Raw genomic sequence first — 16,213 nt, 5'->3', positions numbered from 1 at the left:
TGAAGGAAGGGTGCAAATGCTTTAGACTGTATGTATGATGCTGCACCTACAAGAAAACCTGCCTTGATAGAAGTCAGAGAGCCATTTCTGATTGGTGCTGATTGCTGAATAAAATCATGCACATCTTTGTATTATGGAAGAAATCATTTAATTTATATGTGACACTTTCCCAGTGCTGATAATGGCATTTGAAAGAGCAGATCAGAACAGAGAGGGTCCAAACTGATTCACAAATGCACTGAGGATGCTTGGCTGCAGGCTTTAAGGAGTAACAGCCACTAAAAAGTACATTTAGCCACTGTCCCAAAGCACTACACACAATACAAAAGGATCATGAACAAACCACAAAATACTGGCAATTAGAGAAGTATTCTTCTTCAGGTCGTGATGACAGGTCCATTCATCCTCCTCATAAAAAAGTGCATCTGACAAATAAATCCAGCCACAATCCAACACACGACACAACCAGTCTAATAAAGGAATAAAGTTGTCTTTGAATACTCTGAATTAATCCAGAAAACAAGATTTGATTCCACAAAAAACAGAAACCTTTGAGTATGGCATGAATTAGAGTTTGCTGTAGACATTATTTCCACATTTACACTTATATTTACACATTTTCAAACAAGCATATCAACACCTTTTTACCAGTATAAACACTATATACATCAAAATAAAGTGTTCTTGTTTTTGCTCCCTTTATCTGTGGAGCCACAACCTCCAACGAAGTCTCTGATTGGCTCTGAGTGCAGCGTAAAGTCCTGAAGCGATGCAGGACCCCCCTCCTCCTGCAACCTCTGCTTTAAAACACACCAGTCTATCAGCTCACCCCTCCTCCAGTTAAATGAAATACTCCTTTGGGTTTTCACAGGAGACGTTCTGGGAGTCCGTCTGGTTGTTGAAAGAGAAATCCTGACTGTCGTCCTGTTTGACCCCCTTCACTTCCTGGTTTCGATAAGTCTCTTTTCTCCTGTAGAGGAATCTGGCGGTTATGGCCAGGCCGCTCACGATCACAAAGATGACCACTGCTATGACACCTGCAAGATTTAAGGATAATTTACTTAGTATTTAAAAAAATGAAATATGGGTTAGATGAGATACTCCTTTCTGTCTTTGATTTAGCACAGGTAGCTTTCAAGCATATTTTGACAAGCTCAGCATCCTTTTATCAGGGTAACTATACTGTTGGCATCTGTTTTTAGTGTTTGCGGTTACAAAATGACTGCGGAAGGACACTTTTGAGTAGAACTATGGATGAATCATTGCAGGTAATTATATTTCTATGCATTTTGACCATGTATGCCCCCTGTAATTGAATTATGAATGATACTGATACAGATTTCCTCTTTTTGGGGGTTTTGCATGGTCAACCAGACCTGCCATCATAGTTCCTGTCAGCCTTTTGGGGTTTCTGTTAGGTTAAAAGGAATTGTTAAACTTTGCAACTTTGGCTAAGTGAACAGGCCAGTTTTCTTTTTTCTAGCCCTGTTCAGTACAAAAACTGAAAGTTGACGGAAAGTGCAGGGCAAGAACAAATCCAAGAGCCTTTCAAAGAAACAAATAAGTTTAAAAGACTGACAGATACTTTATCCGTCCTGAGAGAAACTCAAGAGGAAAATTATTTTAACTGGGGTTGTCAAACGATTAAAATTTGTAATTGCATTTATTCTCAGACTCTCTAAATACACTATATTGCCAAAAGTATTCGCTCACCTGCCTTGACTCACACATGAACTTAAGTGACATCCCATTCTTAATCCATAGGGTTTAATATGATGTCGGTCCACCCTTTGAAGCTATAACAGCTTCAACTCTTCTGGGAAGGCTTTCCACAAGGTTTAGGAGTGTGTTTATGGGAATTTTTGACCATTCTTTCCGAAGCGCATTTGTGAGGTCACACACATGTTGGATGAGAAGGCCTGGCTCTCAGTCTCCCCTCTAATTCACCCCAAAGGTGTTCTACTGGGTTGAGGTCAGGACTCTGTGCAGACCAGTCAAGTTCATCCACATCAGACTCTCTCATCCATGTCTTTATGGACCTTGCTTTGTGCACTGGTGCACAGTCATGTTGGAACAGAAAGGGGCCATCCCCAAACTGTTCCCACAAAGTTGGGAGCATGGAATTGTCCAAAAGCTCTCTGCGCACTGTTCTTGAGCTAATCTGAAGGCCACATGAAGTTTGGAGGTCTGTAACGATTGACTCTGCAGAAAGTTGGCAACCTCTGCACACTATGCGCCTCAGCATCCGCTGACCCCGCTCCATCATTGTACGTGGCCTACCACTTCGTGGCTGAGTTGCTGTCGTTCCCAATCGCTTCCACTTTGTTATAATACCACTGACAGTTGACTGTGGAATATTTAGGGGTGAGGAAATTTCATGACTGGACTTGTTGCACAGGTGGCATCCTATCACAGCACCACACTGGAATTCACTGAGCTCTTTCACAAATGTCTGTAGAAACAGTCTGCATGCCTAGGTGCTTGATTTTATACACCTGTGGCCATGGAAGTGATTGGAACACCTGATTTCAATTATTCAAACGGGCGAGTGAATACTTTTGGCAATATAGTGTAGCTATTATTGGATCTTTTTAATTGCTTTTTAAAATTCTATTCTTTTGCATTTGGGTAAAAAACAAACCTTTGGATTTTTCTTCTGTCTTAAACTATGGGTAACTATGGGTATACTTTAGTAAAAAAAAAAAAAAATTCCTCTCGTTAATCTAAACTCAGTACTCCATAATGACGAAGGGAAAACAGAATTTAGAAATGTTTGCAAATGTATCATTTATTTATCTCAGGTTCCTCCCATCTCTCTGGATTTTTGCTGAAATGTTTCTACAACTTGATTAGAGTCCACCTGTGGTAAATTGAATTGATTGGACATGATCTGTAAAAGTACACATCTCGCTATAGAAGGCCTCTTAGCTGACAATGACATCAGAGCAAAAACCACTCCATGAGGTCAAAGGAATTGCCTGCAGAGCTCAGAGACAGGGTTGTTGAAAGCACAGATCTGGGGACAGCTGCAAAAAATCTGCTTCACTGAAGGTTCCCAAGAGCACAGTGGCCTTCAGAATTCTCAAATGGAAGAAACCGGCACAACCAGGACTCTTGCAAGAGCTGGCCACATGGCCAAACTGAGCAATCATGGGAGACGAGCTACAGTCACTAGAAAAAGTATGTGAACCCTTTGAGATTTCTTGGATTTCTGCATAAATTGGTCATCAAATGTGTTCTGATCTTCATCTAAGTCACAACAATAGACAAACACAGTCTGCTTAAACTAATACAGTGCAAAAAGTGATGTTTTCATGTTTTATTGATCAAACCATTTAAACACACAGTGCAGGGTGGAAAAGTATGTGAACCCCTAGACTACTGACTTCTCCAAGAGCTAATTGGAGCCAGGAGTCAGCCAAGCTGGAGTCCAATCAATGTGATGAGATTGGATGTGTTGGTTAAAGCTGCCCCGCCCTATAAAAACACACACCAGTGTTGAATTTGCTGTTCTCAAGAAGCATTGCCTGTTGTGAACCATGCCTCGCACAAAAGAGCTCTCAGAAGACCTACAATCAAAAATTGTTGACTTGCATGAAGCTGGAAAGGGTTACAAAAGTATCTCTAAAAGCCTTGATGTTCATGTGTCCAGGGTAAGACAGACTGTCTACAAATGGAGAAGGTTCAGCACTGTTGCTACTCTCCCTAGGCGTGGTCGTCCTGTAAAGATGACTGCAAGATCACAGCGCAGAATGCTCAGTGAGGTGAAGAAGACTCCTAGAGTGTCAGCTAAAGACTTACAGAAATCTCTGGCTCATGCTAACATTTGTGTTGACAAATCTACAATAAGTAAAACATTAAACAAGAATGGAGTTCATGGGAGGACACCACGGAGGAAGCCACAGCTGTCCACAGCACTACTGGCAAAATATTCTGTCCATAGATGAAACCAAAATTGAGTTGTTTGGAAGGAACACACAACGTTATGTGTGGAGAAAAAAAGGCACAGCACACCATCATCAAAACCTCATCCCAACTGTGAAATATGGTGGAGGGGCCATCATGGTTTGGGGCTGCTTTGCTGCCTCAGGGCCTGGACGGATTGCTGTCATTGAGGGAAAAATGAATTCTGAATTTTATCAAGACATTTTACAGGAAAACTTAAGACCATCTGTCCACCAACTGAAGCTCAACAGAGGATGGGTGATGCAACAGGACAACGACCCAAAGCATAGAAGTAAATCAACAACAGAATGGCTTCAACAGAAGAAAATACGCCTTCTGGAGTGGCCCAGTCAGAGTCCTGACCTCAACCAGACTGAGATGCTGTGGCATGACCTCAAGAGAGAGATGCACACCAGACATCCGAATAATATTGCTGAGCTGAAACAGTTTTGTAAAGAGGAATGGTCCAAAATTCCTCCTGACCGTTGTGCAGGTCTGATCTGCAACTACAGGAAACGTTTGGTTGAGGTTATTGCTGCCAACGGAGGGTCAACCAGTTATTAGCCTAGGGGTTCACATACTTTTTCCACCCTGCACTGTGAGTGTTTACATGTTTTGTTCAATAAAAACATGAAAACATATCATTTTTTGTGCAGTATTAGTTTAAGCAGACTGTGTTTGTCTGTTGTTGTGAGTTAGATGAAGATCAGAACATATTTGATGACCAATTTATGCAGAAATCCAAGAAATCTCAAAGGGTTCACATACTTTTTCTAGCGACTGTATAGTAAGAGAGGAGACCAAAAACCCTGATGGTCACTCTGACTGAGCTCCAGAGATCCTGTGTGGGGATGGGACAAAGTTCCAGAGGGACAACCATCACTGCAGCCCTCCACTGGTCTGGGCTTTACGGCAGAGTGGCGAGATAAAAGCCTCATGTCAGTGCAAAACACCTGAGCTCTATGTTAAAAGCCATTTGAAAATTTGGAGACGCTCAAGATGCTTTACAAAGAGGGCAGGTGTTGTGGCCTATTATAATAGACCCGCATTAATCATTATTATAATAGTAAAGACCATACCCCAGTTTAATAAAGAATTATGTCAATGTGATACTGCAAAAAAAATCTAAAACTTTGTTTTCACTTCGTCATTATGGGAATATTTTTGACTGCATCAGGCGGTTAAGGCCCTGGAAAGTGAAAAAGGCAGTAAGAGAGAAGTAAAAAGTTAAATGATTGATAACACAAGGTGCAGATGACTTGTGACTCTTCCAAAGTGCTGGAGTTTTTCAGGTTTCATTTAGGTATCAACACTGACTTTAGCTGACTCCAAATGGATGAATTCAAATTCATAAAAATTGAAATCATATAAAAAAATTTAAAGACAACAAACTGACACCTGATATTGGAAATTTTCACTCATTCTCTCTTTGGCTCAAACTCAACACACTAACTTGATTTTGACAACAGATTTTCTCAGAGTGTTTTATTATTTTAGCTTTTAGGTTTAGTTTAAATTAGATTGCCTTGCAGTACCCCCTGAGGAATGAGCATACTGATATGGATAAAATAACCATGTTCTTAAAATACTTCAGTCAAGATATTGTCTATTAGATGCGTAATTTTGATGTGTATTCATGTCTTTATATCTTACAGCTTTCTGACTGACTCTTTGGAGTAAATTTCTCACTGTCGCTCTGTGAAGCTACGGTGAAGCTGTAACATGATTCTTGACCGTCACTGCCTCCCACGGGTTTGAGCGTACTTCTGCCCCGCGGTCTGTTTGTTCCACTAATCGAACTTCAACACACAGTGGGCAAAAATGTCACACATTATGGCTCAGCTGGACGCTCCTGATCAGCACATTTCATTATTCAGAGAAGAATTTCATCTACATGAAGTTTTGCTGAAATTAATTTAGATTTCATTTGCATTTGAAGAAACTTTGAATGATAGCCCATCGGTGAGTCATTAAGCTTTAAACTTTTTAAATGGCATTTGACTATTTCAGTACTTTTACTATCCTTATGCTCACAGGAACCATTAAATCTGCTTTTTTAATCATTACCCTAGTAAAAAGAGCTGAAACTCACCACTAATATTGGATGTGATTCTTTAACAGCCTTCAGTATAATATCACCAATCAATGAAATGTTAAATGGGATTTCTGCCATTGATATTTAATGCAAACATGATCAAATAAGGTTGAGTTTAGAGAAAATAGTAACATGCATCAGTACCTCCGATCAGAGCAGAGTCGGTTCTCATGGCATTGACTAACGGTTCACCTGAACCCACTGAACCCGACTGATCTACAGCAGGGAAAGAAAGAGGATGGGGGAAATAAAAGTCAGAGAAATACATGAGAAATGGAGGGAAATATAAAGAGAAAGATGAAAATTTAAAACCAAAGGTCACCAAGAATAAAAAAGTGTAGGGGAAAAGAGAAGAGAAGTGGTGAAGATGTTGACAAAAATCATAAAATACATGGGTGAGAGTGAAAGAGAGAGACAAAGGAAGGGATTTAAGGACATCATCAGAGTATCATCAATCACAGTAGACAGGAATACAGCAGCAGCTTTCTACATGAAGCTGGATTTAAACCAAACCAGAGGGGCAGAAAGCCCTGATAATACACCTCCCTCTGTGCTTATGCTTCATTACCTCATTAAGGACATTTATATCAGTCTCCTCGACAAAGTCTAAATATTCAGCATCCATTAAACTCTTCAGGATAACTGCTTTTAGCTTTAAGAACACAAAGGGAAACAGAAGAAACTAGAACTGACGAGAGTGTTAAGACAACATTCGCAGCTGTGGATGGTGGAAGAGTCACTGCTGACATTAGGATACTTCATTTTATCAGTAGTTAGGATAGAAGTGAAATGAAAGTCAGAGAAAATTATAACAGAAAATGTTTACTTTACCCAAATGTAAGTGGCTCAAAAATAGCTAAGTCACCATGACAGTGCTCACAAAATACAAAAATGTGAATCTTTCTCTAAATACAGGTGCATCTAAAAAAAATTAGAATATGATGCAAAAAGTTCATTTTTTTCTGTGATTTTATTTAATAAGTGAAACTTTCATATATTCTAGATTCATTATTTCATGTTCGTTTTTCTTGAGTTAAGATATCATTTCAATAAAAACTGCAGTCCAAATGGTAAACTTTCAAAACATTTTGTCACTATTTTCTTTAAATGTATGTTTATGATATAATGAGAGAGAAAAGCTGTTGAAAAGTGGCACCACCCTGTGAGCACACAGGGAAACAGCGCATGGTGATGGAGAGAAAGCATGGCACAAAATTGTGCTTAAGTGGAAGAAAAGAAAGCAAAAACTTTAACGGCTCATTTTTTCCAAAGGAGCTTAAACTCAAATGGCCACTTTATTAGGTACACCTTGTTAGTACCAGGTTAGACCCGCTTTTGCCTTCAAAACTACCTTCATTCTTCATGGCATAGTTTCAACACCGTGTTGGAGACATTCCTCAGAGATTTTGGTCCATATTGACATGATAGCATCACACAGTTCCTGCAGATCTGTCAGCTGCACATCCATGATGTGAATCTCCTGTTCTGCCATGTCCCACATGTGCCCTACTAGATTAAGCTCTGGTGGCTAGAGCCCATTGGAGTACAGTAAACTCATTGTCATGTTCAAGAAACCAATTTGAGATGATTTGAGCTTTGTGACATGTTGTCAGTAGCCATCAGAAGATGGGAACACTGTTGTCTTAAAGGGACGGCATGGTCAGCAACAATACTCAGGTAGGCTGCGGTGTTTAAACAATGCTAGATTGGTACTAAGGAGCCCAAAGTGTGCCAAGAAAATATCCCCACACCCTTACACCACCAGCAGCAGCATAAACTGTTGATAGAAGGCAGGATGGATCCATGCTGTCATGTTGTTTAGGCTAAAATCTGACCCTACCATCTGAATGATAAAGCTAATATTGAGACTTATCAGACAAGGCAACATTTTTCCAATCTTCTATTGTCCAAATTTAGTGAGTCCATGCAAACTGTGAACTCATTTTCCTGTTCTTAGCTGACAGAAGTGGCACCTGGTGTGGCCTTACGCTGCTGTAGCTCATCTGCCTTTTTCAAACCAATCCCTGTAAACCCTAGAGATGGTTGAACGTGAAAATTCCAGCAGATCAGCAGTTTCTGAAATACTCAGACCAGCCCGTCTGGTACAAACAACCATGCCACATTCAAAGGCACTTAAATCCCCTTTCTTCCATATTCTGACGCTCGGTTTGAACTTCATCAAGTCGTCTTGACTACGTCTACATACATAAATACATTGAGCTGCTGCTATGTGATTGGCTGATTAGCTATTTGTGTTAACAAGCAATTGAACAGGTGTACCTAATAAAGCGGCATAGTTTACCAATGGATTTACTTAAGAGCAAACTTAAGTTGTCTATTAACAGCCTGATGACCTCCAAAAAACTCAGCTTGATCAGTGCACAGTGATGTCTGTGCCTCAGCTCCTCATCCTCACTGCTCTAATCATCAAGAATAAAGGCTTCTGTGTTGCACTCATATGGATCTCATCTGGACAGATTTCTGATAAAACAATTAACTAGAATTGCAGTTCTTTTTAAAATATAACACTCAACTTTATAATAAATGTTGGGTTTAATTCATGCATAAGTCTATAAATAGAGCTAATCACACATATATTTTTCTTCCATAAGAAAAATTGACTGGCTTCTCCGTCTTACCTGACAGGTGGTGCGTGTTCTCTGCTGCGTAGGGATTGGCTGAAGCCGAGGAGCCACAGTTAGACTGGACTAAAGGTCCGCTGACAGAGACAGGGCTGGTGTTTGGGTGGAGCAGAGCGGCTTTCAGGGGACTGATGGAGTTAAAATGAACCACAGAGAGACAGCCGGAGAAACCAAGAGACGCCACGCGAGCCAGGTCTGGATCCAGATCATCAGAGTCTGGAGGGAGAAGGATGACATCCGGACTTTAGCAAAGTCAAAAGAATAAAACAGGATTGCAGTTCTTCCTTTTTGTTCCCCACACCATTAAAATTCATCTTATTCTTAAAATCAGCCATGCCAGTTTTTCCTTTTTGTACAAAAATGCAATCCACTTCTCAGACTTCTTCCTGCAGAAGGAGTACCTGTCAAAAGTTGAGGTTTAACACTTTCTGGTGCTCCTTTGAATCTGGTAAAAATAGAAATAATTCGTTGATCTGTGCTGCTGAACTTTTAACCTTTTGTTAAAAAGCTCAGGTCTCCTGCAATTGGACCCGTCTGATAACTCTCGACAGGTTCATTGACTCTGCTTCACATTTCCCTGTTATCTAAGCAGAACAATAGCTGCAGCACATTGACTTTAATGATTATCACACTCACACATGACCTCACGCACACCCTCATTACTGCAGACAAGCTGTCAGTGACTCAGCTCCAGTCTGCATCCATCACTCCACCAGAGTGATCTTCCCTCTCACCTCTATCTGTTTATTTTATTGACTTTAATCCCTTCATGCTCTCCTCCTCTCCCTCACAGCGGGGCAAACAGCAGCTGTGAAAGGCGACATCAGCGCTGTAAACATCTGCATCAGTGTCTGCTCCGATGACTGAGAGGTGACAGTGGTTTTAGCAGAACACATCTGCATGTTGATGAGAGCAGCAGGAGACATCAGAGCAGCAGCTCAGCGGAAACCCTCCTCACTCCATCACCTCTCTCTCTCTCTCGGTTTCTTCCAGGTCCATTAGTTAGACTGATGGATGACGGGAGTGGCAGGAAACGACAGAAAATCCACTTTCCTGCAGCTTTTCTGATCCTGATCTGACTCTATGCCTGCTCTGGCTGAGAGAGGGGAGGATCGGTCACATGCTGACATGACGGGGTTAAAACACAAGGAGATGACCTCCACCATACTGGAGATTTACAGCCTAAAAAGACCACAGATCCATATAAATGATCCACAACACCCATGGTCTGTCCATTCAAGCCAAATCTAAGGCTTGTTCCCTGATGAGGATACTGGTGAATTCTTACAAGTAGAACTAACCAATCACACGTCAGCAGGCTTCAGTGTGTGCAGGAAAAAACAGTCAGTAGGGAAGCACTCCACAACAATGATCTTTACGCAGCCACTCACAATTTACTGATCTTTTTGAACAGGTATTGGCATTTAATTACATCCACCCATCTGTTGTAGATCAAGCATTAAAACACGAGCACAAATCTGCTTGATGCTACGTTCCAACAGTCAACCAGTGAGCAGATTTTCCAACTATTTTAAATGCATCAGAGATGATCAATTTCACCTGCATTCAGAAAATTAGTTTTGGAGTGCCAGTTGGCCTGAGCTGGTTTAAGCAACCCTTTGAATGCCCAGGTTTGACTACATCTATCCAGCATATCATCCCCTACTTCCTGTCCCTGGTTACCTACCCTGTCCAATGTCCTATCAAAATAAAAGCCGCAAAATATATCTTAAATGAAAGTTTTTGAGTGTTATCCTTTTTTCTCGTGGACAGATCTGAATAACCTTAAATTTTCACTTAAAACAGGGGGTAAAAACAAGGTAAAAGCATAACAAAATAAAAAGTTTCTTGAGAAAATATCTTCTCTAAATTGTTATCCTTAACTGGATCACTTGCACAAAGAAAACAACCAAACATGAACTCCTGAAAAGTGTAAAAGCTCTCACATTAAAGGGGACATATTTTGCCATTTTGGCACAAGTTTATATTGGTCTCAGAGGTCCCCAAAACATGCCTGTGAAGTTTGTTGCTGAAAAAAACACTCCAGTTTTAGATTTTTGCATGTTTTAAACCCCTCTGTTTCAGCCCTGCTCAGAACGAGCTGTTTTTGTGCCTGTGGCTTAAAATGTTAGTGAGCGGTCTGACCCCGCCCCTGACCACGCCCCCTCTCAGGAAATAAGGATGTGGAGGGCGGAACTTTCTTTCAAGCTGGCAGGGCCAACCGAACCTGGGGGGGGGGTGCTAACTCCCCACATGACATCATGAGGGGAAAATCTGAGAACAGCTTGTTTCAGCGCTTTTTTCTGAAAGGTGGAGAAAGACAGGAGAGGGAATGGATTTTTCTGGTATTTGAGGGGAGTGTGGACAGGCCAAGGGCACATATTTTTCTTAGAAAAGCCTGAAACTGTGATTTTGCACGTGTACCAGGCATCATTGGACGTCACAGAGTCATTTTGTACATGCACTCCTGCATATTTCTTTGTGTTTAACAGTGTTAACAGTGTATTTCTGAGATCTTTGAAACTGTCTCCTACGTCTTAGTCATGGCTTCAGTCTACATTGATGTAGCAGACCAATATTCATTTAAATACTAAATCTAACAGTCAACATTATATGTGGGCATAAAATCTGTTTTAAAATCCAAAAATGTAATTTCATCACTGACTAATAACACATCTTATCCCAGTGTAATGTATATTCTTCCTAAGGTATTTTATTGTGTAGTTTTGTTTTGCCACGTGTCTGCTGAAGTGTTTCTGACGACTTAATTAACCATCTCTCTTTTTGTATTTCTAAAAGACATTCTCATTACGAGCTGATGCATGACTCATTAAAAGCTTTTTCAAACAGCAGACTGGAGTTTTACTTCAAACAGCGAGTGTGTTTCCTTTAAAATGGAGCGCACAGCTGCTGCCTGTCTGCTTTATCAGAGCGCTGTGACTGCAGCCTGCGGCCTCTGAGCCCCTCTTGTTATTAACAGCTTATATCTGAGCCCCTCTCTGATGGAGCCGCTCAAAGAAAACATGAATAAGTCATGACAGAGCCAATTAAAGTCTCACCCCGGCTCTGTTACAGGCCTCTGACCAGGACTACACACTGCAGCTCAATGAGGATGTGGTTTAACCCTCCCGGAGGGAAAGTTTCTTTTTATTTTTACAGGCTGAGAGTCTGTTCAGGTGCGATAGAGGAAACGAACATTTCTGGTTTAATCCAGGACTCATTAACTGCTGCTAAACATATCTGCACTCGAGGTGGCTTCAAGGCTGTCTGATGTGATTCTCTTCTTTTATCTCCCCTGGTTGTGATAGGAAGTGAAACATGCTGTGACATATAATATTCACAACAGCTACTTAATTATACATAACACTCTTTTAGATTTGTTTTGACAGCTTACTTGTAACAAGCTCAGGACCAGAATAACTCAAGCAAATATGCAAGCTGGGGATGACTAAAGCATTTCACTGCAGTATCTTTGTGTGGTTTTATTATTTGTGTTGATGGTTTATCTCATTTCCACCCAGTTAAAATACACTAATACTATTGGATCTGTTTTATTACAGCATAGTCACCATAGGCTGTTTGATAGACCTGACTAGTAAACTTTACCACTCCAGTTAAACCACCGGTGAAATTAATGGTTATGATTCTGGACACAGCCTTTTTAAGAGGGACACATATTCAGAAAAGTCATTAGCCATTCGACTGCTATGTTTACACGGACCTTGAATAATCTGAGGGTGCTTTCTAACCTAGAGCTTGTTTGCTTTTTCTCCAATGATAAAAACATAAATTAGACAGCCGTTAGACGGCTGTCAGTCCAACTAAAAACTAAAAAGGCCGAGAAACAGCCTTATCGGAAAAAGAAATGAAATAAAACCCCACAGAGTCAGTTAAAAGCTACAACACAAAGCACTGAATTCACAGGAAAACACCTCTCTTCTATTTCTTTTAGTCGTTGACTTAGAAAATAGAGATAAAGTTGTAAGCTGACATGTCAACCATAGCAATATGTGAGGCAGGTAGGCATTAAACTGTAAGTTCTGTTTACCAGGTGTGGTCATTAGCCACACTTGGTAAACCAGTATAGCAGGGGTCATCATGTACATCTGCAAAAGGGCCAGATTTATTCTGGATAGAGACTCTGGGAGCCGGACTTTTAGATACACAAAAATTAAATAAATATTTTGGTCTGATTGAAGTATTATTGTAGTAGTATTTGTATTTTCTTTCAAAATGCAGGACATTTTTAGTCATTACTAGTGAGATCTATCCCGATCTATCCCCCATTTCTGACACTTTTAACCCCTTATCGATACTTTTTGCCCTTTTTTTCCCTTTTACCAATTTTTGCAAGATTTTCACTCCTCTCAAACCACCTTTCCTGCATGTTTAACCCCTTCACTCCTTTATTCATTTTTGCCAGTTTTTTAACCCCTTTATATTACATTTTTTTCAATAAATGTTGCAACATTGAAAATCAATGTTTGCCACTTTTCACCCATTTTGCCACTCTTTAATCCCTTTTTGCAACTTTGCCAGGCTATTTGTGCTGTTTTTGCCACTTTAAAACCAATTTTTGCCTCTTTAACTCATTTTTTTCAATCCTTTAGCCCATTTTAAACCACTTTTCCTGCATGCTACTCTTTTATCCATTTTTGCCACGTTTCTTATATTTTCCACTTTTTAACCCCTTGTCATTAAGTCTTTGCCACTTTTAACCCATTTAAATACTTTTTGCCACTTTTTTCCTCTTTTACCAATGTTTGCAAGATTTTAACCCTTCTTACTGCATGTTTGACCCTCTTTAATCCATTTGTGCCACTTTTTAGCACCTTTTCATCACATTTTTTCAACAATTAAATCAATGTTTCCCACTTTTCACCCATTTTGCTACTGTTTAACCCCTTTCCACTACTTTGCTGTGTTTGTGCCATATTTTTGCCACTTTTAACCCATTTTTTTCCATTCTTTACCCCTTTTAAACCACTTTTCCAGCATGTTTTATCCTCTTGATTCCACGTTTCTTCTATTTTTAACACTTTTTTAACCCCTTTTCATTACTTTTTACACTATTCTTGACACTTTTAACGCATTTTTGGTACTTTCACCCCTTTTTCCTGTTTTCATCACTTTTCACCAATTTTTGTCCCTTTGTGCCACTCCAACAACCCATTTATCGCCCATTATTTATGTAAAAGTTTTACCGACCTTACCCCTTTTTTAAAAATATATAGGTTTGACTGAAAAGTACATTTCTGTAAAACAGATTAAATGTGAATTCATTCTCAAATTATGTTAATATTAAATGTTTGTGGGATGATTTAACAGCTGCAGACATTTAGAGCCAAAGGATACTCCTGTCTATGTACTGGGTTTATACATTTTCCTGTTCTACCAGTGTCTTACTTATGTTGCATTTCTACCATTACTGTGAATGGATTGTCTGTGTGTGTGTGTGTGTGTGTGTGTGTGTGTGTGGGTGGGTGTGGGTGTGTGTGTGTGAGTGTGTTTTGGGGGGGGGGTCAGACATTGTGGATTTGGGTCATACCCTCTTTTATCTTCTTTTAAATTATCTGTCTGTGTGTGAATCACTTTGTGCTACATTTTCTTGTATGAAAATTGCTATATAAATAAAGTTTGATTGATTGATTGATTGATTGAAACCACAGCATCTTCTTTTCCTCCTTTCTGAATCTAATGATCTTTCAGGGGCCGGACAGAAGGCTTTGGGGGGCCTGATTTGGCCCCCGGGCTGCCAGTTGATGAGCAGTGCAGTATAGACCACTTTAGAATAAGCAGACATTTTACCTGTGGTTTTATTTAAATTTATAGAGTTGTAACTCAGAAACAATGGGGTAAATACAACAGTAATATAAGGTAACTAGAGAGGCTAATCAGTTTTAGCTACATTTAGAAAGTATGTTTATTCAAAGGATTTTTTGCAATAGTTCTTTTTTTTTTTTTTTTTTTTTTATTGTTGTAATAAAAAATGAAAACCCCATGCAGACAGTGGATCGTGTGTCATCCTGATACTCAGAAAGCAACTACTCTCTGTTTTTCAGGACTCATGACCCACTGCACTGCCTGAGCTGTTACAGCCCTGGTGGGGTCGGAGGTGGGGCTCTCTGCCGGTCCTGCTGCCTCCTCTGCTGCTTATATTGGCGGCAGCAGGATGGAGTGAAGAACTTTTTGATCTTCCTCCACGCAGAGACGTTTTCCTCCATCTGCTGTACTTCGTCCACCTCATTCTGCAGAGCCGTGCAGCGGGCCGTCTTCTCTGCCAGTTCATTTCTGAGGCTCTCCAGCTGCTCGCAGTGTAGAATTTCTCTGCTGGAGGCCTCTCTTTGCAGGATCTCCATCTCCTGCTCCACCCTTTGGTTTTTTTCAGCAGCCTCTGAAAGCTGATGTTTCACCTCCCGTAGCTCGTCCCTGAAAGTGTCGGCCTTAGACATTTCAGCCCTCAAATGGTCATTCTGGGATGCAATGTGGTTCCATGCATCTTTGGTTTCCATTTTGAGGGCCTTGATGGTCTCTCTCTCAGCCTGCAGTTGAAGCTCCAGCTCATGGCTTCTGTCGGTCTGTTCCTGCAGCTGACTGGAGGCCTTTTTCTGCCGGTTCCACATCTCCTGCTTGAGGGACTGGATCTCGGCTGTCAGTGTCTGCCTGACTTCTTCAACCTCTGTCTGCAGGGAGTGAGACCTGGACATCTCTGCCTGCAGATGAGCATTCTGGGCAGAAACTATAGCCAACAGCTCTTCCATTTGCTGAGGATTTGGCTCAACTTCATGTCCTCTAGGGGCAGAACCTCTTTTAGGCTTGTCTTTGTCCTTATCCTTATCCTTTGGCGTCACCTTCTGCTGGAGCTCAAATATCTTTTTTTCATAAATGTCATTTTTGTTCTCCGCCTCAATTCTTAACCTTTTCTCCTCTTTCAACTGAAGCGACAGATCTCTCAGCTGGCGTTCGAAATCTGCCTGCTTCTGCATCCAGGGAGGATTGGGTCTCTGGTGTGATGGATGAGGGGGTCCATGAAATGGTGGATGACGCGGCCCATCAAACGCTGGATGGTTGGGTCCACGGTACGGTGGACGATGTGGCCCATGAAATGATGGACGTGGAGGTCCCTGGTATGGTGGCCGTTGGTGTCCCAAGTGCACTGGATGTGGACCGTCCTGGTACCGTGGACGGGGGCGGTCCTCATAAGGGTACTTGTGCTGGCCAGGCTTCCATTCCCCAACTTCCAGTGGGCTATTGCTGTCTTGTGACTCCAGTGGGACCCCCTGAGACTGGGTCTCCTCATTTTCATGCGCCTCAAATGGGACCTCTTCAAACCGAGAATCCTCATTTTTTCGTGGCTCAAATGGGACCTTTCCAAACTGGCTGGGTCCACGGTATGGTGGACGATGTGGCCCATCAAACGGTGGATGGTTGGGTCCATGGTATGGCGTACGGGGAGGCCCCTGGTATAGTGGCTGTTGGTGTCCTGAGTGCACTGGATGTGGACCGTCCTGGTACCGTGGACGGGGGCGGT

At 41.2% G+C, this 16,213-nt stretch overlaps 1 protein-coding gene across 1 annotated transcript in view; it reads right to left on the bottom strand.

Annotated features, from left to right (window-relative positions):
* Positions 1–306: 306 nt before the first annotated feature.
* LOC121520599 (contactin-associated protein-like 4) overlaps positions 307–16,213 on the bottom strand; it is a 222,844-nt gene continuing 206,937 nt past the window's right edge. Inside the window, exons 22-24 of the mRNA XM_041804138.1 lie at positions 8,680–8,898; positions 6,185–6,256; positions 307–1,037 (exon numbers count right to left, since the gene is read on the bottom strand). Of these exons, the coding sequence (XP_041660072.1) occupies positions 841–1,037; positions 6,185–6,256; positions 8,680–8,898 (488 nt within the window). The 3' untranslated portion in view covers positions 307–840. The remainder of the gene's footprint in view (positions 1,038–6,184; positions 6,257–8,679; positions 8,899–16,213) is intronic.

The sequence above is a fragment of the Cheilinus undulatus genome, linkage group 13, assembly GCF_018320785.1.
Source record: "Cheilinus undulatus linkage group 13, ASM1832078v1, whole genome shotgun sequence".
NCBI classification, from domain to species: Eukaryota; Metazoa; Chordata; class Actinopteri; order Labriformes; family Labridae; genus Cheilinus; species Cheilinus undulatus.
This window is presented reverse-complemented; position numbering and strand designations above follow the sequence as displayed.